Source organism: Macrobrachium nipponense, chromosome 3 (genome assembly GCF_015104395.2).
Source record: "Macrobrachium nipponense isolate FS-2020 chromosome 3, ASM1510439v2, whole genome shotgun sequence".
Classification (NCBI taxonomy): domain Eukaryota; kingdom Metazoa; phylum Arthropoda; class Malacostraca; order Decapoda; family Palaemonidae; genus Macrobrachium; species Macrobrachium nipponense.
In genome coordinates, this window is record NC_087202.1 from 93621366 (window position 1) to 93646140 (window position 24775).

General features: G+C 41.5%; 2 protein-coding genes across 2 annotated transcripts in view; one reads left to right on the forward strand and one right to left on the reverse strand.

The window, feature by feature from the left end:
• LOC135221892 (methylmalonyl-CoA mutase, mitochondrial-like) overlaps positions 1–24775 on the forward strand; it is a 169835-nt gene that overhangs the window by 105304 nt on the left and 39756 nt on the right. The gene's annotated exons all lie outside the window — the stretch shown is intronic.
• The window catches only part of LOC135221891 (uncharacterized), a 31437-nt gene continuing 11112 nt past the window's right edge, over positions 4451–24775 (reverse strand). The window contains exons 2-3 of the mRNA XM_064259868.1: positions 15939–16216; positions 4451–6828 (exon numbers count right to left, since the gene is read on the reverse strand). Of these exons, the coding sequence (XP_064115938.1) occupies positions 5322–6828; positions 15939–16192 (1761 nt within the window). The 5' untranslated portion in view covers positions 16193–16216 and the 3' untranslated portion in view covers positions 4451–5321. The remainder of the gene's footprint in view (positions 6829–15938; positions 16217–24775) is intronic.

The following is a 24775-nucleotide window of genomic DNA, read 5'->3' on the forward strand; positions in this document are numbered from 1 at the left end:
GAAGCCTCGCTCCGTACGCTGCTGGAGATAGCACGAAGAAGGCCCCTTTCTCCACCCACCGTGGCCAGATGTTCCTCCAAAAGGACGGCGTGGCGATGGGCTCCCCACTGGGGGTTCTCTTCGCTAACTTTTATATGGGCACCGTGGAGGAACGGGTCTTCGCCAGGATGCAGCAACCCCGCAGATATGGACGTTATATTGACGACATCTTTTGTGCAAGTCGACGCCGAGGATGAGGTAGAAGCCCTCCGTCAAGCATTTCAGAGTGTAGTAGTGCTGAATTACACAGTCGAACGCAGCTCCGACGATCGGCTTCCCCTTCCTCGACGTCCTTGTAAGCAAAGCGGAAGACGGTCTCCGTACTTCAGTCTACACCAAGAAAAACCAATTTAGGACTTTGCCTCAACGGAGACGCGAGTGCCCCGCCAGATTCAAAAGCACCACCGTCAGGGCCTTCGTCAGAGGGCCCTCTCCCACTGCTCAACCTGCAGGACACTCACCAGGAACTCGACCGCGCCTCCCAAGTACTGATGAATAACGGGTACTCAAATAAATTAATCAGCAAGGAAGTCCGCACAGCCCTGGAGAAATGGTACGTAGTGAGAGCCCGCGGCCCCCAGCCCCCAGGATAATATCAAGCTGTACTACAAAGCCTTCATGAGTTCCATTACCGTGAAGAAGAGGACGCCATTAAGAAAAATTATTTCTGATAATGTATCCCCGACTGACGACACCAAGAATATCGACCTAATCATATATTACCAGAATCGGAGGACGCGCAATCTATTATGAAAAATAACCCCTCTCCACAGGTACGAGAACCCCTGAAGCAGACGCATGTAGTGTACCAGTATACATGCCCAGTCCGCGAATGCAGCGGCGCCTACGTAGGTATGACTACCATGCGACTATCGAAGAGACTCTCGTGCCACGCCCAAGAGGGGGCTATAAAGAATCACGCCCGCACCAAACATCACGAGGCCATCTCCCGAGATGTCATCATAAAGAACACGAAGATCATCGGGAAGGCCCCTGATGCCCGTCGGATTGCGCCTGCTGGAGGCGCTACTCATCCAGCAATAAAACCTACTCTGAATACGACGCAGGAAGAATTTCTCCTCCCTACGAGTATGAGAAGACCTGCCACCAACAATGACACCACCGATCATGACAACTCTATGGATGACAACGCCCCCGAACGAGGTACTCCTGCAGCCGATGGAAATCAAAGTAGCCGTGACGTCCCACAGAGTAGCGCAACGCCCATCAATGTTACAGCGCCGCTTAGGAGGTCCAGGCGGGTGCAGGATATGCTGCAACGCAACCATCGGCCCGAAGAAAGTGGCTTGAGACCTGGCTCAGGCAGCCAATGAAAACAAGACTCACCGCCACCAGCCAATAGGAGACAAGCATGGGGCAGACCCCCTGCTGTCAACTACAGATAAGGAGGACGGACAACGCACCAAGATCAGTCCACCCTCAGCTTCCCAGCCCGAGGATGTCTGGCAGCTCCAGACGAAAGCTCGCTTTAAGAAAGAGAGAGAGAGAGAGAGAGAGAGAGAGAGAGAGAGAGAGAGAGAGAGAGAGAGAGAGAGAGAGAGAGAGAGAGAGAGAAAATCGTTAATGACTTTGTATGACTATGGTATCATAGTTTATCTGTAAATTCAAATATATACACCTATTTTGACCCTGTATTTTACCATGACCTCTATAGGCGCTCTACTAGCCTGTTTAAGTAGCACTGAAAAAGCCGCTATTCGCAAAATAGAGAAGAATCTCTAAACAAGTGTAACGCTGCTGAAGTAGCCATTACTTTTAATAAAGTATGCTTGAGAGAGGGTCTGCTTTCCTAAGTACAATAACTAATAATAATAATAACAAATAATAATAATAAAATAATAATAATCCTAATAATATACTAATACTTCATTAAAAGTAATGGCTAACGTTCAGCAGCATTTACCTTGTTTAGAAGATTCTTCTCTATTTTTCCGAATAGCGAATAATCTCTACAAGTGTAATGCTGCTGAAGTAGCCATTACTTTTAAATAAAGTAATGCTTGGAAGGGAGAGGGTCTGCTTCCTAAGTACAACATAATAATAAATAATAATAATAATAATAAACAACATAGTTTATCAAAAGTCCTGGCTACCTTCAGCAGCGTTACACTTGTAGAGATTCTTCTCTATTTCGAATAGCGGCTTTTTCTGTGCTACTTAGACAGGCTAGTAGTAGAGCTATAGAGGTCATGATCAAATACAGTGTCAAAATTGGTGTATATTTGAATTTTACAGATAAACTATGATACCAATAGTCATCAGAGTCATTATGATTCTCTCTCTCTTTCTTGAAGCAAGCGAGCTTTCGTCTGGAGCTGTCATACATCCTCCGGGCTGGGAACCTGAGGGTGGACTGATCTTGGTGTGGTGTCCGTCCTCATTATATTTGATTTCGACAGCAGGGGGTCTGCCCCATGCTGATCTCCTTTTGGCTGTGGTGGTAGGTCTTCGTTTTCATTGGTGGCCTGAGCCAGGTCTCAAGCCACTTTCTCTGAGTTGATGGTTGCGATGCTGTAGGTCCTGCAGCCAGTCTAGACCTCCTGAGTGCAACGTAACTGCGCCGCTGAGGAGGTCTAGACGGCTGCAGGACCTACAGCATTGCAACCATCAGCTCAGAGAAAGTGGCTGGAGACCTGGCTCAGGCCACCAATGAAAATGAAGACCTACCGCCACCAGCCAATAGGAGATCAGCATGGGCAGAACCCCCCTGCTGTCGGAAGAAACCCAAATTAATAATGAGGACGGACATCACCACCATGATCAGTCCACCCTCAGCTTCCCAGCCCGAGGATGTCTGGCAGAGAGAGAGAGAGAGAGAGAGAGAGAGAGAGAGAGAGAGAGAGAGAGAGAGAGAGATTGAGAGAGAGAGTTCGTAAGGATCTGACTATAGTATCATAGTTTATCTGTAAAATTCAAATATATACACCAATTTTGACTGTATTTGATCATGACCTCCATAGGCACTCTACTAGCCTGTCTAAGTAGCACAGAGAAAAACAAGCCGCTATTCGGAAAATAGAGAATCTCTACAAGTGTAACGCTGCTGAAGTAGCCATTACTTTTAATAAAGTATGCTTGAGAGAGGGTCTGCTTCCTAAGTACAATAATAATAACAATAATAATAATAATAATAATAATAATAATACTTCATTAAAAGTAATGGCTACTTCAGCAGCATTACACTTGTAGAGATTCTTCTCTATTTCCGAATAGAGAAGAATCTCTACAAGTGTAATGCTGCTGAAGTAGCCATTACTTTTAATAAAGTATGCTTGAGAGAGGGTCTGCTTCCTAAGTACAATAATAATAATAATAATAATAATAATAATAACATAGTTTATCAAAAGTAATGGCTACTTCAGCAGCGTTACACTTGTAGAGATTCTTCTCTATTTTCCGAATAGCGGCTTTTTCTGTGCTACTTAGACAGGCTAGTAGAGTGCCTGTAGAGGTCATGATCAAATACAGTCAAAATTGGTGTATATATTTGAATTTTACAGATAAACTATGATATCATAGTCATCAGAGTCATTAATGATTCTCTCTCTCTCTCTTTCTTGGAGCAAGCTAGCTTTCATCTGGAGCTGCCAGACATCCTCGGGCTGGGAAGCTGAGGGTGGACTGATCTTGGTGTGGTGTCGGTCCTCATTATATTTGGGTTCGACAGCAGGGGGTCTGCCTCATGCTGATCTCCTATTGGCTGGTGGCGGTAGGTCTTCGTTTTCATTGGTGGCCTGAGCCAGGTCTCAAGCCACTTTCTCTGAGTTGATGGTTGCGATGCTGTAGGTCCTGCAGCCGTCTAGACCTCCTGAGTGCAACGTAACTGCGCCGCTGAGGAGGTCTAGACGGCTGCAGGACCTACAGCATTGCAACCATCAGCTCAGAGAAAGTGGCTGGAGACCTGGCTCAGGCCACCAATGAAAACGAAGACCTACCGCCACCAGCCAATAGGAGATCAGCATGGGGCAGACCCCCTGCTGTCGAACCCAAATATAATGAGACGGACATCACACCAAGATCAGTCCACCCTCAGCTTCCAGCCCGAGGATGTCTGGCAGCTCCTGACGAAAGCTCGCTTGCTTCAAAAGAGAGAGAGAGAGAGAGAGAGAGAGAGATTCGTTAATGACTCTGATGACTATAGTATCATAGTTTATCTGTAAAATTCAAATATATACACCAATTTTGACTGTATTTGATCATGACCTCCATAGGCACTCTACTAGCCTGTCTAAGTAGCACAGAAAGAGCCGCTATTCGGAAAATAGAGAAGAATCTCTACAAGTGTAACGCTGCTAAAGTAGCCATTACTTTTAATAAAGTATGCTTGAGAGAGGGTCTGCTTCCTAAGTACAATAATAATAATAGTAATTGCATGATGTGAAGGTTTATTGTCAAAATAAGACTACATTCTGGATCTTGAGGTGTTTACTTCATATTTCACTTCAGTTTTTCACATCAGATTTTTGTAAAATCTCCAGCCTTGTGTTTCATAACACAACCCAAGTATTCTTTTAAAAGGAAAAAATATTCTAAATTGAAAATTTCTAATAGATAAATCTTAACACTAAAAGTAAACCGCATTGATATTAAGAAATGGGTAATAAATCAATATTCAGTGATGCTACAGAACAACACAAACAGTTTACAATTAAAAATAATAAATGTGCTTCACAACTTCATTCACAATTGTTTGTTTATCAGAATTATCTTTGCTAACTTTTTCTTAAGCAATATACTACAGTAGCTGGTTCTGACAGTGAGGGAGAATTTATGATAAAATTTGATATTAGCCAAGTTTTGTTACATTTTAAAGTTTTGCAATATTTTTTTCCTGAGTTATACTTAAGTAAATAATTCAGCCTACATCCAGCCATGGTATCCAGATGTAAGGTATGTAGGGGAGTTCTTTATATTTTAAAACTAAAAAGGCTAGAGTAGGCAAATTTTACCACCTGTTGTCATTCAGTCAACAAATTCTACAAATCATTTCAGTATCTAAAAGTATAAAAATCCATTTTCCTTTGTTACATCATAAATGTTTTTGAAAATCCTTACAGCCACCTTTAAAATTAAAATGATTCCTGACATTAGTTTGCAGAGGTAGATGTGTAATTTACAAGTCTGATATGTTTAAGAAATACTTACCATTGTATTCCTCAAAGATAAAATTATGTTTTGTATGACTATAAATACTCACAGTGTATTCCTTTTATGCATTTATACATTTACTGTAATGCAAATCCCTGAGATGAAGCAATAATCTATTGGGGACAAATGACATAAAATGATTCAGGATATGCTTTTCCATCAGTATGTATCATAACCATATGCCCTGAGTGAGCATCAGCTGTTGCTTGTGTAGCAAGATGTGTTTGGGCTTGGACGGCAGTAGACTGTGTAGCTGATACTTGTGGTGTAATGACATGAGTAGCTGCAGCTTGAGAAGTAGCAATCTGGTTGTTGTTAGTGGTAACATTTTGATTGACATTATTAGCCGATATTGTGTATGCTGGTAAGGCATTGGTTGAAATGGTGTGAGTTCCTAGGGTATTCACTGGAATTGCTTGAGTGTTCAGGCTATTGGCCGTTATATTATGCGTAGTCATATTATTGCCATTTGTAGTTTGGGCTGTTAGATTTGAATTGTTAGATACAGGTTGCAGAGATGCACTGTTGTGTACGGAAGTCTGGAGATTAGGGCCAAGAGAAGTTACGACTGAAAGGTTAGAATTTATTTGATTACCATTGGGACCAGTTTGAGCATAAGAACCAAGTACTTGTGCTGGCTGATGCTGCGAACTTATGATACATGCTGCGGATGGTAAAAAAGAGGAATTTATTCTCTCATTGTTAATATTGATAGTTGATCCAGGAGGCTGGCATGATAAAGCTTTTATGTAATTGTTCATATGAGCCAAAAGAGCTTCTTGTTCATCAGGAAATGCATCTGCAGAAGGCTGGGAGAGTCCTGGTGTTGGGAGACGAACAGACCTTTCATACATGAGTTGAAAAGGGGACCAAGCAGTGTTCTTTTGGTGGAAAGTTCTGTATGCTAAAATGACTTGATTTAAGTAAACATCCCAATAATATTGGTTTTGATTACTGTATTTTATTAGAGCACTGCACAACAGATTGTTATACCAGTAATGTTCTAAATAACCATTTGACTGGGATGGAATGTTGGACATTTGCACTGTAATACCAATGGTAGAGCACACCTTTTCTGCAAGCCTGTTACAAAAATCACTGTTTTGTTTAGATAAGATTTCTTCTATGGCCCCATGTCGACACACAACTTCTGATATAAACTCACCCACTGCATCTGTCGTAAGTTCACTCAGTGCCTTTGCTTCCACCCATTTTGTGACACAGTCTGTTACTATAACTAGGAATCTTCTTCCTTTGTGAGTTTCACTGAGGGGTCCAATAACATCTAAGCCACAATGTGCCATGATATGGTCACGAAGAATCAAAGGCTGCATGTTAGCTTGTGCTCCTGTTTCACATTTAAAGGCAGGTTCCTGAGAAGGGGAAACTCCCGGTTCCAGAATAGTTCCAATGACATCCACTCCAATCTGTTCAATAGCTTTGTCAACAATTTTTTTGGAAGATTTGAGACCACTCACATCTTCAACATCTGGTGCTAGGGCTGTCTGCTTCTTCTGCTGAAGAACTTGCTTAATACAAGTTGAACATTCTAATTTTATGTAGTTGTGAACATCCTTAGCAATGGTCTTCCAATAGTAGTGTGTGATTATCTTCTTGAGGCTGAAGGAAATTAAATGACATCATTACAATGGATAAAAAATTTACTTCATATCAGAGTAAATATATACACAGTGCATCCTTGAATATATACAAATATATATACTATAGTGCATCCTTGACTTGCGTCACCACCGACTTATGGTGATTCAATCTTACTGCAATTTTTCAGCACCATTAACAGTGATTTATAATGCTGAAACTTTATGTTGCATCAAGTTATGGCGCTTGCGAGAATAGGCATAAAAATAATGGCGCCAATACTCAAGTTATGGTGCTATAGTGCCTGTTACGGAAAAAACCGACTTACAGCAGAAATCAACTTAAGGCATGGCGCTGGAAGGGAACCCCGACAGTAAGTCGAGGACGCACTATATGTTTATATGAGATAGATGGACATACATAGATACTATGTAGATATAGTTATAATACAGTAATACCTCAATCTTATGCGAGGTTAGGTTCCAAACCCCCACACAAGTCAAATTTTTGTGCAAGTTTGGCACAATCTCTAAACATGCTAATAAATGCTTATTTCTAGAGTTAGAAGACTAAATACTATGACTCTAATCATGCTCCCCAAGTATTAAGCTAACTTTTAAATGGAATTAAAAGTTACTGTAGTATTCTCAGTACATACATCTATTATTTGACTTTTGCAAATCAATATAGTACAAATTTTATTCGTCTTTTACAAATTGATATGTTGTTGTAACAACCTAACCGGGGCAATAGTCTCTCTTTCTCTCTATGCATTTCATCACTGCTATACTTATGATGCTCCATCCTCCAATAAAAAATTCCAGTTATTAGAACATGAACAACTGAATCAAGAAACAGCTGTTTGCGACATCATTTACCATAACTATCAAGTAGACAAGTAGCTTGTCAATTCTCAATGGTGGCTTCTATAAGTAAAAATTATATACATTCTTATTCATTCTTCATAAAAAAATGCTGTAGGTTATAGCCAAGGCTGTATAAAACAAATAAAGGGCAGGTTGTAAAACATTTTGGAGTAGGCGAAAGTGATGTCCGGAACTGGAAAAATCACACTTATACTTCCCAACTCTGTTAATTTACAAGAAAAAGTATATCTGAATTATGTTTCTTCTAGCAACTAATGGCAGTGAAGCTGTTGGTAGTACTAAGACACCAGTAGTCTTGGTAGTTTTCAGTCAGCTGAGATTTGGAGCAATGCACAGCTGAGATTTGGAGAAATGGTATACATTGACAATGTTTATATTCTGTAATACAGTAATAATATGATGATAATACCTGTAAAATACAACTGGATGTAGCAGCAAGCAAAGTAACCTTCATTTCAATCAATCATCATTATATTACACTCAGAATTGTACTGTTTAACCTTTGCATATGGTTACTTTTTTCCAGAAAATATTTCAGTGTTTAGAGTTACAGATAAAGAATCGTAAACCCGTACTATAGATATTTTGTTGTCTACGTTACTAAATCAACCGATACCCTATCAATGATTCTGGAGGGTGACCAGTACCAAGTACATATCCCCAGACTCCCCAGGACCCAACACCAGATTCAAGGCAAAGAGTAAAATTAGGAATAGACTTCCTATATTTCCTTCCCAAAACCATACCAGCCACTGCAAACACACACCGAAGCTACAGTAGTCATTAAAAATAATCTCAATATCACGTAAATAATGGTTTGCAAAAACCGACTTACATTTCCAATACGTAGATTGGATAATGGAAGATTAAAAAATGTTATACCAGATGGCAAGAGACGTACGTAGCCACTGCCATAATCTTGTGCCTTCACCTTAAGCACAGGTAACACCTCTTCTTGTACTTGTAATTGGGTTTCACGAATGAGAGCATTCTTGGAAAGAGGTCTAGAGGGGTGCTTAACTGAACCCCATAAGACATTGGAAACCCCTCTAAGATCTTTGTTCCTGTGAAGATAAAACTTCAGCACCCTCACAGGGCAAAGGGACCTCTCCTCTTCATCCGGACCTACTATATCAGACAGGTTCTTAATTGTGAAAGACCTAGGCAAAGGTTTAGAAGGATTCTCGTTTTTGGTGAGAAATCCCACAATGTAAGAAACAAGGGCATCCCCTCTAGAGAACCCAACCTTTTTACCTAAGGCTTGAAGCTCGCTTAGCCTTCTGGCTGAGCCCAGAGCTTTTAGGAAAAGGTTCTTTCTGATTAGATTCCTAATAGAACAAGAAGCTATTGGTTCGAAAGGAGGACCAAACAACCATTTTAGGAGTATATCCAGATTACAGGAAACTTGCTAGTTTCCTTACATTTGGCTATTTCAAAAGACTTAATCAAGTCTTAACTGTTAAGTCTTCGTTAGAAGGCAAGTCCAGACCTCTATGTTGGAATACAGAGCCTATCATGGCCCTATACCCTTTAAATATTGGAAGACAGTGCTCTCAATTTCCTTAGGTATAGAAGAAAATCAGCTATCTCCATTACAGTTGCTCAAGATGAGACTTGATTACTTCCGCATCAAGACCTGAAGATGGACAATTTATTTTGGTAGATGTCAGAGGATGATTGACACCTACACTTAAGAGATTGCTTCTGCAGCAGACTTTGAAAAGCTCTGAAGTCTGATGACAATTTGAACCCTGTCAGAGCCAGCGTAGACAAACCTTGATGATAATTCATTATGTGTGGTTGTCTGAACAGTTTTTGTCTTTGTGGGAGTAACTTGGGAAAATCTGCTCACAGGCTGATGAGGTCCGTGAACCATCTCTCAGGGGCCGAATGATGCAATGAGGATCATTGAGACATTTCTGTGGATCCGAACTTCTTGAGAACATCTCTGATCATTCCAAAGGGAGGAAATGTGTACAGCTCCTTGTCTGACCAGTCCAGGAGCATGGTGTCCATAGCCCATGCCGCTGCATCTGGAACCAGGGAGCAATTGAGAGGAAACCAATGATTCTTTGCAGTAACAAACAGGTCCATCATCGGCCTTCCCCACAACTTCCAGAGGTCCAGGTAGACTGCTGGATGCAGAGTCCACTCCGTAGGAATGACTTGATTGGAACAACTGAGTTGGTCTGCCAATACGTTCAACTTCCCTTGAACAAATCTTGTCACTAACTTCATATGGTTCTCTTTGGCCAACAGAAGACCTCTTGCCGCCTTGCAAAGAGAGAAGGAGTGGGTTCCTCCTTGCTTGGAAATGTACTTGTGGGCTGTCGTCTTGTTTTGTACTTACAATGTGAATGCTTGAAGTCCCAGGGTTATGGCTTTAAATTCTTTTAGGTTGATATGTCAGGCCTGCTGTGCTGTCCAGAATCTGGAGATCTTCCTGTTACCTGTCAGAGCTCCCCAACCTTTGTCAGATGTGTCTGCCTAGAAACTGAAGTCTGGGTTCAGAGGTGAGAGGGGCTTTCCTATTAGAAGTTTTTTCTGATCTCCACCACAGGAGATATTTTTTTATTCCCTGCAGAATATGAAACACGAAGGTGTCTGAGAACTTGTTCCATTTTGCTCGAAGAAAGAACTAGAAGACTCTTAAGTGCAACCTCCCTAAGGGGAAGAATTGCTCTATGGAGGACAGTGTGCCATGGAGGCTCATCCAATCCTTGGCTGAGCACTCTGGGAGAGATAGGAATTTGTCCACTGTCTGAAGGCATGACTCTACCGTTTTGGGGGAGGGAAAAGCCTGAAAACGAACAGAGTCCAGTCATCACCAAATAGACAATCTGTTGGGAAGGGACTAGTTGCAACTTTTGTCTACTGATTAGCAGACCTAACTTTTGAGCCAGCATTAGGGGGCCGGCCGGCTAATGCCATTTTTTAAGGTGACTTGGGACATCTCCAAACTGCATATGATTTTTCGCCTCTGACCTTCGGTTTTGTGACGCCAGGGCGATTTATCCCGAAAATAACCATTTTTCAGATTCTATCTCCTCCCTTTATAGTTAATATGAAGACCTGGGATTACTACCATATATAGACCTGATGTAGACCTCCAATCGAATGGAGAGTTTTTTTCTAAAAGTCATTTGTTTGCTAGATATGAATTTTTCAATATGGCAAAAAATAAACCCTATAAATCAGGAGAAAAAAATTTATAAAAAAAGACGAAACAAAAATTGAAAAAAAGGGCTCTATTTGATTGTTCTATAATGTCTTTCTGAGTTATATACCAAATTCCAATGTTATAGCTTTAAAACTAAGTGAGAAGATAGATTTTGAAGGTCAATAAGTATAGTTTTGAGATACGGGCGTTCAAAGTTTTCCTTCGTATTTCTATAAAGACAATGTTAATAAATAATGATTATTATGAATGTATATTTCTTTTTTGTGTATTAATAAACCAAAACTATTTTATTTATCATAATTTAATCATAAATGATGATCCCTTTGCTCATATATCGCAGCCTGGGGCACTGCTTGAGGCAAGATGGGGCACTCCTTCCTATGCAATTCTCTCTCTCCCCTTCCCCCACTAACTCGGCTTTTATTAACTCGCGAATTTTCTTCTTCTGTATGTTAGCGAGATGTTTTCCTTGTATTTTCCTCTTTGGCATGATGAAATTCTTGCCCGAAACAAAGATAAACAAACGTAAATGCAAGAGAATGTCAGAGGTGAAACTCGAAGGTGTACCCTTTTTTTACAAAGACAATTTAATAAATCATGATTATTATGAATTTCATATTCCATTTTGGGTATTAAAAAACCAAAACTTTGTTATTTATCATAAATGAAGATCTCTGCTCAAATATCGTAGCCTTGGGCACAGTGTGACATGTACTGTCAGGCAAGAAGGGGGCGTTACTAAGCAACCCTACCCTCTCTCTTCACTAACTACGAGTATATTATGATATTCTGTAATAATACTAGAGCGATTATTCTTCGTCTGTATCTTAGCGAGATGTTTTCCTTGTCTTTTCCTCATTGGCATGATGAAATTCTTGCCGAAACATACATAAACATACGTAAAGGCAAGCGAATGTCAAGAGGTGAAATGGAACGTGTAGACTACTTGATGTCTGTGATCGCACTAATTCATGACTGGACTTGGTACCTGAGCCTGAAGTCTCCTTCTCGACTCGGGGAATGTCTACAGATGCCATTTCTCCCAATTTCTTTGACAATAATTATAAAAATTTACGATAATAGAAGAAATATTGCATTTTCTTGTACGGATCAGTGTTTTAGGCTTATTGAGTTATGTTAACTAATTTCCCTGTAACTACGAAAGTAAGAGGAATTTTGACGAAATATTTTGTATACGTATTCTCAATTGCCATATGAAGCTCCATGAATTTTTTCATGACTTTGCATTTTTCGCCCTATACCACCATATATAGGGGTTCCGGCCGGCCCCCTTAAGGTCTTCCGAAGATCTCCCATGCAGCATGACTCCAACGTGAGCAAAGGAGCCAGTCATCGAGATACAGGGGTATGTTACTCCCATCAGATAGAGCCAGCTCACTGGAGGAGTGAGAACCCGAGTAAATACCTGTGGCGCCGTAGTGAGGCTGAAACAGATGGCTCAAAACTGATATACTTGGTCCCTGAAGACAAACTTGGAGATATTTTCTTGACTTGGGATGAATTGGGACATGGAAATATGCATCTTTCATATCTAACGAGACCATCCAGCCCCCTTGATGAATGGAAGCAAGAATCAACCGGGTTTTCTCCATTCTGAATTTTGTCTCCCTTATGAAGACATTAAGGAAGCAAGAATCAACTGGTTTGTCTGCTTTCTGAATTTTGTTTTCTTTCCAAAGACATTCAGATCACTTATATCCAGCACTGGCCTCCACCCACTGGGCACCTTCAGTACCACAACAGGTGGTTGTAAAAACTTTCAGATTGAAGATACTCTTCTCTTTCTATAGTCTCTTTCAGAAAGAGAGCAGAGACCTCTTCGTCCAGAGCAGAATACTTCTGTGAGCTGAGAGTACGCAGTCAACACGATGGGACTCTTGACTAAGGGTGGCTTGGCAACAAACGGGAGTATCCTGTCCTTAGGACCTCTATCACCCATTTCTCTGCTCCTCTCCTGCTCCATTCCTGCCAGAAAAGATGAAGTCTGGCACCTACTGCTGCATGGTACTGTCCTACCTCACTTCTTAGGGATGAGGTTAGAGACAACTTCTTGATCGACTTAGGGCTGAAGCGTACCTTTCCTCTGGTCTTGGACAGTGGCCTTCTCTTGCCTCCATGAAAGGGCAAATGTTGCAGTGGAAAAGAGGACTTGTTCAAATGTTACAGTGGAAAAGAGGATTTGTTAAACAGCAATTTCTCTAGAATGTTTGAAGACTGGGAAAGTAAGTCCTGTGTAGAATATTTTTGTAAGTTGGAAGCAATTCCGTTTACAATGTCTTGCTGGAAAAGGAGGTCACGCACAGGAGGGGAAAAAAGAAGAGCCAACTTCTGAGTCTGAATTACTCCTTTCAAAGTAAATGAATACCCTAATTCTTGTTTTTTGAGAACACATACCAAAAGTTGAGGCTAGTTCCCAGGAACTGTCTCTAATACTTCTATCAAGGCAAGAGAGGACTGCTAACAGATCAGAGGAGACGTCCGAAGAGACCACAGGTGTATCCTGAATCTTTTTAGCAAGGGCGCCTATAGCCCAATCCATGAAACTGGTCGGTCACCTTGAACTGCTTAAACAAATTGTGTTAAAGATGATCTATCTCAGTGGAAGAAGATCTATCTCAGCATACGAAAACAGTTTTTGCTGCAGCAAAAACTGCTCTTCAGTTGCATAACAAGAATGCCTTCTCTTGGTTAGGCAGGAAGGTGGAAAAGAGAAAACAGCTTTCCTTTGCACTCTCTTATCAGCCAACCAACTTTCAACTTCATTCAATGCCTTCTTAGCCAAAGTTGAAAGCACCAAAGTATAGTAAGATTCGAAGATTCCGAAGGGACACGGCTTATCTGAAACGTAGATGCTGGCAAAGTCAGGGCCGCAGGATTGTAAAAGTTAAGATAAGTTTAAGGAAAAACCTCAAAAGCGATCCATAAGCCTTTGGGGGTTTAGAATCATCTGCGATATGATCCTCCTCTTCCGCAGACAAAACAGAAGAAAGGCAAAAATATACTTCTTCAGTAGGAAGAAGAGCCGAACTTGTTGAATCAACAAGAGGAATTTGCTGTGTACTACACTGTAGTACATCAACACGAGCGAGTAAAGATGCCGAAGGGAGTTGAGGAGCCAAAGGAAGTTCCCATGCTGATGGGCACTCTGTTGCCAGCGGGAGCCAAGATACCAATGGGCATTCAAGTGTTAATGGGCACTCAGAAGACAACAGGAGCTTAGCTGAAGCAGATGGTTCAAGCACTAAAGGGCACTTATGTGCCAGTGGGTGCTCCTGCACCAAAGGATGCTCCTGTGCCAATGGGCACTCATGCCCAAAAGGAAGCTCATACACCCAATGGGCGCTCAAACGCTTGAGGGAGCTCAGGTGCCAATGGGCACTTCTGCTCTGAGGGTACTGAGAAAACAGGAGGTAATGCTTGCTTGGTGACAGAAGTACATCTGTCCGATACTGAACGCTTGGAAAATGGGTGATTGGGAGCTACTGAAGGAGACACAAGATTATCTTTTGACACGGCATTCAGGAGCAAAAGAGCGAAGAGGAGCTGCGCGCTCAACGGCACATACACTCACTGGAACTGCTTGCAGAAACTGGTGCTAATTTATGCACTGAATCAGAGCATTTACAATGAGCCAGAGAACCTTCAGATGAAAAAGTCTCTGGGCTATCCCAGAAACTGCAGGTAGGTTTTGCTTCTGTAGCCTTAGCAGGCACCTGAGGGGTGCAAGATACTTTTGCTGCAGACCTTTTCAGTGGCCTAGACTTATCACTGCTATGCCATAAGAGCCGTTTCTCGGGATTGAAGAATCCGAACTGGAAGAAAGGCGATGCACACAGTCCAAGATGCCTTTCCAATGGCTGTCTTTCACAACCTGGGAAACACTGACAGGTGCAACTTAGGGGCCGACTGCCCACAGTCAGACCCCACCGACCTCCCTTGGGTCTCCAGTATGACTTCTCCCAGGTGCTGGGGAGTGTGTGAAAGACCTTTGGCTAGAAAAATCAGCAAGAAAAATTGGCAGGATGGACAGCCGACTCCACCAACACTGCACTTTTCTTGGTTGAGAAGAACACAAGCTGACCTTCCAACTGAGTCATAGAGTTAACAACACAAAGTTAACATTTGAACCTCTCTTCGAATTTGGCAATGGCACTGGTTTCTGGGTAAAGAATTAGGTGGTATAGACGAGATGCTGGGTTTAGGAGATAATACAGAAGTAACAGGTACATCAGATGAGGATTTTAAAGATTCCTGACTAGCTAAAGATCTTTCATATCTAGCAGTTGCCTTACGTAACCTAACTTTCTCCAGGTTAGAAATATGAGAAGACAAAACCTTCCATTGCTTCTCATCCCAGCATATACATTCAGAACATCTTAATTCTAGAGAACAACTTTGACCCTTACACTTTGTACATACCGTATATGCGTTGTACTTGGCAGACGTCAACCGTGTCCTGCAACCCTTGTTACAATAACAGGTACTTGTCACTCCTGTAAGCGCTGAATGGGCTTTGCTGCCCCAGTGCTTGGTGTTACACCTAAACTTTATAAAACCAACCAACCAACCAACTTGTCACTCCTGAGTCAGACATAGTCAGTGAAAAGTAAAAGTAAAAAACAAAGAAAAAACTCCAAAAAGTCTCTCTAATGCCTGACTAAACCAAAAGCCAAAGAATAACAAAAGAATCATTGGTACTTCACCAATAGTCCTGCAACAACCGGTAAACAAACAATCGATATCCAAATTTAAAGGGCTGCTGCTTACAACATTCACTGGGAGCCAGCAGAAATAAATTGAGCTCACTTGCTACATTGTTTACCTCCTACCCCAGTAGTGGGCAGGGATACCCACCTACACCAAAACCAAAGACTCGCTACCGCGATGTTCAAATTTTAGGCTGCCAGTACTACTTAGAAATTCTCAGCTATATATGTAATTACTTGGTTATTTAAATTTAATAACAAAATTTTTCATTTCTGTGTAAATACAAGAGAACATTTATTAATAACAAAAAAGCATGCAAATTTGTGAATACATACGTTTTATTAATACCAATGTGATGGTCATCTGATTGGATATGGTTTGATTCTATTATTTTTTTCTTGCTTTTGACACCTTTGACCACCAACAAGGCCCCATATTTTTTGTGATTGTAGTAAAGCTTGTGTTTGCAATGTGTGAAAGGACGACATTTTTTGCGCCAGTTGCTTCTTGAATCTTTTGTATTGATACTTTCTGGATATTTACTCCTAGCTAAATAGGTTAGGATCTCCTCAAACTCTTGTTCTTCCATCTTTCAAAGTATTTGAGACATTATCTGCAAAAGAAAAAAAAGTTTTTAGATCTGGATGTTAGCAAATAAGTTTAATAGCAGACCTTGATTATAGTCTGAAATTCAAGTAGTAATTGTCCCAAAGTTCCCCTGAAAGTGTGACTACATCCCATTTGGATTGAAGTTGTAAAAATGTTGATATATTTTAAATGTTATAAACTATGATTAGGGCATAGACTAAGACATTTCACGTTTTTTAAGTCATCAACGAGTAGGTTTCAAAGACATTTATTCTTGAAAAGGAAAATGGGACAATTCCTGTATGAACTCTTACTAGTAATTGCTATGAGTTTAGAGAGTAAATATAATGCTTGCAGAATATAAACCTAACAGAGCCTTGTGTCAGACTGTTAAATGCCTCAAGAAATATCAATATTCATATAAAAGATTGAAATTCCCACAGACATGATTAAACCTTAGTGGGTGTGATTCTGGTTGTAAACATCCAATTTGAAGTTTATTTTATACAATATTAAAAATTCTAATAAAAAAAATAAGTGAAAATGACTAGTTTAAGTTAGCTGAAAATTGTTTAGAAATTATGTCACTGGAATTTAATGGTAGGGAATATGATGATGATGTAGCAAACCAACCACTCATACTTCTGTCTTACCAACAAGTAGAGGGGAAGAAAACAATCCCCTTTGCCTATCAAATGCCAATGTGGTGATGCTGCCGCTCATCAACACCATCAAAGGACATCAAAGATGTGAGGACAGAAACTTTTCCATAGTTGGGTTAATTAAAGTTAATTCAAGTGAACTTCCATGAGGAGGTTCCTTGAATAACTCCCATGAAGAGATTCTGACAACCACCAGGGAAAATTACATCTCACATTCTGGTTGAGTGGTATGTTGAGGGAACTAGTGGATGAAGATTGTGCCACTTCAGATGACTGAAGTGACCCCATGGTGGAGACCTCCTTGAAGCACAAGCTTGTTTGAGGACAATAGGTGGCAGTGAACAACTTGCCAAAGCTAAGCTGCTTGCTCTTGTTGCAGTCCTGATGATGGCAGGATCAACCTACCATCAAGATAACAGAGATGTATATCTTGGGCATGGGCCCAAGCTACCACCAAATTGAACACTCGTGTAAACACCCAAAGGGTTGTCACCAGTTCAAAGTCTTATCTAAATCATTGCAAACCAAGCGTATGTTTTGATGCTTGGGTATCTGGAATTCTGCATCCTTTAGATGTACAAATAAAATGCAGCCACCTTGGAAGCCAGTACTGAATGTGGGAATTCCATCCTGAACAAAGTCCAAGAAACAGTCACTTAGAGGAAAAGCATATGTGAATGATCATGTCAATCCCATATCAGCTTTATTACATGAAAAAACCCAGAGAAAAGTCACCTACAACTTCCATTGCATCTTTCCCCAGGAGAGCCCTCACCTCTGCCATCAGGGGCAGAGCAGCAGTCCTAGAAGGATAGTCTGTACTTGCCATAAAGAAGTGAGACTATTAAGGCCTCTACCATGTGCCACTGCCACATAGCTCAGTGGCTTCACAACTTATGGCAGCAGGAGGGGGTTGCCTACCTTTATGTTCCTATCCCTTTTTGTTCCCTTTAACTGATTTTTGGGTGGAAGCCTGAGTAACAGGCCATTAGAGCTGGGAAGGCTCTTGGACCCTTAACCCCTATGGACCAGACTAAATATACATTAACAGCACTCTTAGACAGGGCAGACTTTGAGGTCTGGAAAAAAGAAAGAAAGAAAGAAAGATATGCAATTGCACATGGTATAATAAAAAAAATTTCAACAAATCTTCTTTATCTACCATAGGAAGTTGAAAGTGAATACATACAGTAAATCTACCATAGGAAGTTGAAAGTGAATACGTACAGTAAAACTATTTCAAACCCTCGGTGGGTCCTCTTTGCCAAGACTTTTAAAAATACCAGCTACATAATTTTATTAATTTATATATGTTCTAATATTTTATTTGTACGTAGTTTATATTATATCATAACAGATAAATAAAAGCAGCAACATTCCCTGCTTATATTTATAGACAACTACATACAGTGTACACATATATGAGTTGTATTGGGAACTCAAGAGGTCTAGTACCTTATCCCATGAAATCTCATGGGTGAATATTATTCCTCACATCACTGACCTGAGGTGTGTTTGTTGCCATAAGAGCTGCCATATAATAGTGATTTATGGCCCATTCAAGTGATTTGAATGTTTTCCTAGAAAATTCTTTTAAATACCATGGCGTGAAATATGAGCACAGCCTGATTGAACCCACTATGTATTATTATGGTTCGTGTGATCACAGCCAGATGCGAGGAGTTAAGAGGACAAAAACCATTGTGCTCCTGACTGAGTTGGGAAGAGCCCTAGTTCTTTCCTAATGTCACAGTGTAGCCTTCCCCAAAGGCTTCAGGGTAGTCCTCTTGTGGACCCTAAAGGAGTCTCAAAAGAAAAAAAAAAAAAAAAAAAAAAAACCATCACAGGAGTTCTTTGTCCTAAATCTTTCTAAGCCCCTACTCCACTAGTGCCTCAACCATGCTTTTCACGAAGAGCAAAGAAGAGCCCAATACCTACCTGTTCTTGGTTGAAACTTGTTTTCAGGAAAGGCATCGTCTCCTCAGAAAAAGTTTTGCCCGCAAGTTCTCAGTCTGGCATTTGAGGATGGTCAGTTCTCCTCCCACCAGAAAAACAGTCTTCAGAACTTACTTACTAAAAAAGGCAGTCTGCCAACATGACCCAAAAGCCAAAAAACAATAATGCCTGAAAGAAGACCAAGATGATTGACTCCACAGCCCCTGCTGTACTAACCAAGAAAGCAAGAATCCCTTCAGCATAGTTATTTCCCTGTCTGCAGACTGATAAATTAACCTGCAGAGAGGTAGGTCTCAGTATATTACTTGGTGAAATGCCTCTTGTGTCACACCAAAGGTTTAAGGAGGATATCAGAGGATTCGCCTCTTCCATCATCCCCTGAGCGATCAGGGCAGTCTGAATGATGGCATCATCTTGGAGTGAGTGCTAGTGTATGATCAATGAACAAGACTAGATGTTGACAGGCTGCTTGTGTAAAATCTCAGAGACCCATGCAGTTCGTGATCAGACCAGTGAGTTTATGGAATTACCTTTCCAACTCAGCTTACTGAGGCTTAAAAGGCATAGGCTCCTCATACCTTGGTGAATCTATGGCAAGTAGAGAAACACACATACAAAGCATAGACTACTTGAAATCACTCTAAAAAGGCTTATAAATATATAACTGCCTATTTTGATAGTTAAAGAACAAAAAATCTCTAAGAATGCTTATACCTCTGAGTATTTCAATATTTGTCACAAAAAGTTCTTTTAGTAAAAAATTATATGAAAATACTGCGAATAGGCAAATGTCCTGAGGAATAATGGGTATATATGGTCCATAGAAAAATCCGCGAATAGGCAGGTCCATGAATAGTGGGTTTGACTGGACTGCAAAAATTTGCAAACACTGTCTTACTTTCATTGATATGATGAGAAGTGAAGATTGATTACACTTCCAGTAGGTCAATAGTAGAATGGAAGTAAGGGGCATAAGCTAGTGAGGTAGAAGCCACTCTGACGTTCTTAGCTTTCACTTGAAAATTAGGCAAAAAGCTCTCCTGAATCTGAGTGTCCCAGGAAAAAGTCCATTTAGGTGGTCGAGCTGTAGGTTACCTCTACTTAAGTGGGAGCCTTGAAGCAGAGGATAGGCCTGATTGCTGTCAAAACCCTGGGTGCAGTAACAACATAAAAAACAAACAGACAGCGCTGTTACCTACACAGAAAAAAAACCACAACCCATCCACTCAGACTGGTGGCTAATCCAGGTACATTGTATCCCCCTGGCTCCCCCAGAAACTTGACACCTTACTCCAATATGAAGAGATAATATTAGGAAATAGAACTTCCTACGCTTCCTTCCCCAATACCATGCCAGTCACTGATTTCAACTTCTTTCAAATACTGAGATGCAAAGATCAATTTGCACTTCCAATGGGTCAAATGCAGAGTGGAGGTGAGGGACATACTGTGCCTGAAAATGGATGAGGTAGTGACTGCTATGTTGTGACCTTTCACTTTGAAAATGGAAAATGTCCTCCTGAATTTGAGAATGGACATCAGAAATCAGGTCCCTCGGGAAGAACAATAGTAAGAGGGTGTGAAGGGTTTTTAACAGAACACCAGAGGTTGTTAGATGGCCCTCTAATCATTTTGGTCTTGCCTAGGTAATACCTTAGGACTGAATGGTAGAAGACGACAAACCCCTAGAGGCCCTCAGATAAAGAAGGAAATATGTAATTTCAGTTAAAGATGTCTCAGAAGAAGAGACACCATCATCGGAAAATTGTCCACTTAGCCTAGATATGCAGCTGGAAGATTGACGTCTGCATCTTGCAACAGCCTGTGCAGCTCCTCTTGAAAATCCCTTTGTTCTGACAAGCTTCTGGACAGTCTGAAGCCTGTCAGGGCAAGCTCAGACAACCGTTGGTGGTATCTCTAGAAGTGGGGTTGCCTGAGTAGACATGGTTTTTGGGGAAGGAGCCTCGGAAAGTACACCAACAACCACAGAAGGTTTGGGAACTACTTTCAGGGGCCAGAACAGGCTACAGTCATCATGAGGTTGTGATGCAATCTGAATTTGTTCAGCACTTCCCTGCCCATGTTGAAGGAAGGAAAGGCGTAAAGATCTAGGTTGGACCTGCCAGATGATCCTGGGTTGGATAACAGAAGAGAGGAAGTCAGGCCATGGTTCCTTGAAGTGATAAACAGGTCCAAAGCTGGCCTGCCCCATAACTTCCAAAGGTTCAAACAAACACGGATCCAAGGTCCACTCAGTGGGAAGGACCTGCTTCCGATGGCTCAACTTGTCTGCTAAAACAATGAGTTTCCCCTGAATAAATCGAGTGACCAGCATCACTCAATTTGATCTGCCCATAGGAGAAGATCCTTTGCCACCTGGCAGAGTGGAAAGGAATGAGTGACACCTTGCTTCTGGATGTACAGTGGTGTTGTCTGCACGAACTACCGTCTTGTTGTAAATCATGTCCTTTGTAAATCATGTCCAAGAAGAATTGAAGGCCTAAGTAAATTGCCTTCAACTCTGACATTTTTGTGAAGGCTTCGTCGTTCTTGGGACCATTTTACGGAAACTTCCTGGTTCCCCAGAAGGGCCCCCCAGCCTAGATCCAAGGTGACTCGAGTAGAAGTATAGGGTGTGGCTCAGAGGATGAAGGGACTTTCTCTCTGAAAGTCATACTTCAACCCCCACCTTTACAAGTCCAACAAGATTTCAGGGGTAATTAGAAACACATAGGTGTCCAGCTGTGTCTTCCTGTCCCAGTTGGCCTTGAGGCAGAATTGCAGGACTATCATATGAAGCCTGCCAGCTTGACAAATGTCTTGATAGACACCAGAGTCCAAGGAAGACTCATTCATTGCTGGGCTGGGGAATACAGGAAGGCTAGAAAACTGCAGATTGTCTGCAGGCAGTTAATGATTCTCCCAGGGGACAGAAAAGTCTGAAAAGTCAGAGTTGAGAATCTTCCCCAAATAGAAAACCTCTTGCGATGGGGTAAACTGGGACATTTGAAGGTTGATAAGAATGCCCAGCACCTGAGTGAGGAGAAGAATCTTCTGCAAGTCCTTCATGCCTCTCTTCTTCGAAGGGGATCGAAGAAGCCAGTCGACCAGATAAAGGCTGATATTTATGATTATTGTGACAAGATGAAAGGACTGACTGATTCGTTAAAATTTGCCTTCTTGACATTGAGGTCACTTACATTGACTGGTCTCCAGTCCCCTGATTTCGGTCTGAGCCTCTTGAGTAGCCTGTCAATACGATGGGAAAAGTGACTAATGGAGTATTCTCCATGAATGGGGTGGAATAACCCTCTCTCAGAACCTTGACAGTCCACTCTTCTGCCCCTCTGTTACTCAAATTTTTCCCAAAACTCGAGGAGTTTAGCTCCCACTGGTGCATGAAGGACTTCTTCCTCATTTCTTGGGTAGGGACTTGGTTGAGCTCCTCTTGATGGTTCTGGCTGAGAAGCAAATATTTGAGTGGGTCTTGGCCTGTGACTTGGGTCTACTACTTCCATGAAAGAGATGTTGAAGAGGAGAGATCATCTTAGAAACAAACTCAGACAAATCCCTAGGGTGTTCAGAAGAATGAGCCAGAAGTTCTTGAGTTGGTTCCTTTTGGAGGTCAAAGCTATTTCCATAACAGTATCCTGAGGAAGGAGATGATGAGGATCCAATGGTGAAAATAACAAAGCCAACTTCTGGTTCTGATTGACTCCTTTAGTGGTAAAGGAGTACCATAATTCTCTTTTCCTCAAAATCCCCAGAGAGAAAAGAACTGCCATTTCAAGAGAGTCATCCCTAATGGCCTTGTCTGCACAAGACAGGACTCCTAGCCAGTCTGAGGTAAAGTCTCTTACTAAGTCGTTGCAATCTTCAGTCTTCAATCTTCTTGGCTAGCGCTGCTACCCTCCACTTCAAGAAACTTCAAAAATCTTGAAGAGGTCTTCGGTAAGGTAGTCAAGCTCTGCTGACAAAAACAATTTTTGCCAATGAAAATGCATTGTCAGAAAGTCAGTGAGGCCGGAGATGTCCCCCTGGGAGGAGGCAGCAACTCCCAAATTTTCCTAATGGCGTAGGAAAGATACCTCCTATGGACTAAGTATAAGGAAGGAAAGGCGAAGGAAGCTTTACCTTGCTCCCCCTTAGCAGAAAGCCAATCTTCAATTTCCTTACGTCGAAGGTGAGGAAAGCACCATTTTAGGGAGCCTAGATATGTCATCTGGAGGGCTCCTCATCAAGAAGGTCAAGGCAGGCAAGACTGGGTCAGCTGGTGCAAAAAAAGTTAGGAAATCTTGCCTGCAAATGATGAAAAGGAGGGATAGATTCTTAACCAAAATCCTCTTCTCCTGAGGAGACAGGGACAAATCATGAGCTTGCTTTAAGAAGTTTATAATCTACACTAACTGTTGTTTAATGGGCACCAAAGTAGATCCACGCTTTTGAAAAGTTAGTGCTGGCTGCTCAGGAGCTGGCACTGGTTGCCTCAGGAAGTGGCGCCGAGCGCTCGGTAGAGTCGGGACTTGGATGATAATGATGGATGCCTGAGAGGGTTCTTTGGGTGCTTGAGGGCCAAGTAAGGGCGCTCATGTACCTTGCTTCCCAGCAAGTGAATGTCTGACCAAAGCAGAGACAGAGGGATCCACAGCAAAACTGCGGGAAGGCTGTGGGTGAGGCTAGCTCTATATACCGCTTGATAGGAAGTGGAGAACAGCAACTGGCACCTGTATGTCTCTTCATCAACTGTGAAAAAGCGAGGAAGCATTTACAGTGCTTCCTGTCCACGATAAAATCTTTGGAACCTGGATGATATAGGATAATTTTCTTGTCAAACTGGCAATGGCATTGAGTTTGGATGCAAGGGAGCCAGGCTTGGGAGTGGAATAAAACTAGCAGGGCCAGTATTAGGAGAAAAGGTGGGAAGAGGGGAAGAAGGAAAAGCAAGGCTATCTTCTAACCTAGGCTTAGTTGTATATTTTAGGCTAGGCGAAACTCGTTTATCTGCTCTAGTGACTGCCTTCCTCTTCCTATTCCTCTTAACTTTTTTAGTTAAGATTCAAATACCTTCCACTATTGCTCATCCCAGTAATTACACTCGGCACAAGTTCTCTCCTTACTACATTCCTGCCCCTACACTTATTGCAAATAGTATGAGAGTCATGCAGATTTGATCAATTGGTATTGCAAATTGTATGAGGGTCATGCAGATTTGATCAATTTGGTTTTGCAACCTTCACTACAGAAACAAAAACTAGATGAACTTGAATCAGACATAATCCATAAAAACTAGAAAAAACATCCAGAACACTATCAAAGGTTGAAGGCTACACAAAATAAGTGATAATACTTCACTGTGTCCAGTTCAACTGAAACCCAATGAACAAAAGCTGCTGCAAACAGAATGGGGTGTTCTGCTAAGTTGTTTCCAGTACTCCCGTTAGTGGGCAGGGCTTGTGACCTTCAATAAACAATCAAGGTGCTACTGTGATTTTTTAAATAAGTAAGTGGCTGCCAAGTGAGTTGAAACTACAGTGGACCCCCCAATTCGTGTTCTTGAGATTCGCTGATTTCTCTATTTACCATATCTTCCCATTATTCGCGGGAAATATGACATTTTTGAAAGTAAAATGTATTTTTCCCTAACCATACAAACCTGGAGTCCTTTACTTGTATGGTCCCACCAAAAACCCACCCCCTTGATTCATGGGTCATCATCAAAGTCCTGGCTGTAATCAAAGTGACGACTCAGTGAGCTGGTGGGGATGCGGTGCTTCCACACCGCCGGGCAGGTAACTACCGGCCCGGTAGTTACTACCTTGGTATATAAAAGAATGTATTAGCCAGTAGTTTCAGATGAGCTGCAATCTATCCTAAGTAAAGGACTCCAGGTTTGTATGGTTAGGGAAAAATACATTTTACTTTCAAAAACGTCATTTGTTCCTACACTGTATACAAACCTTCTGTCC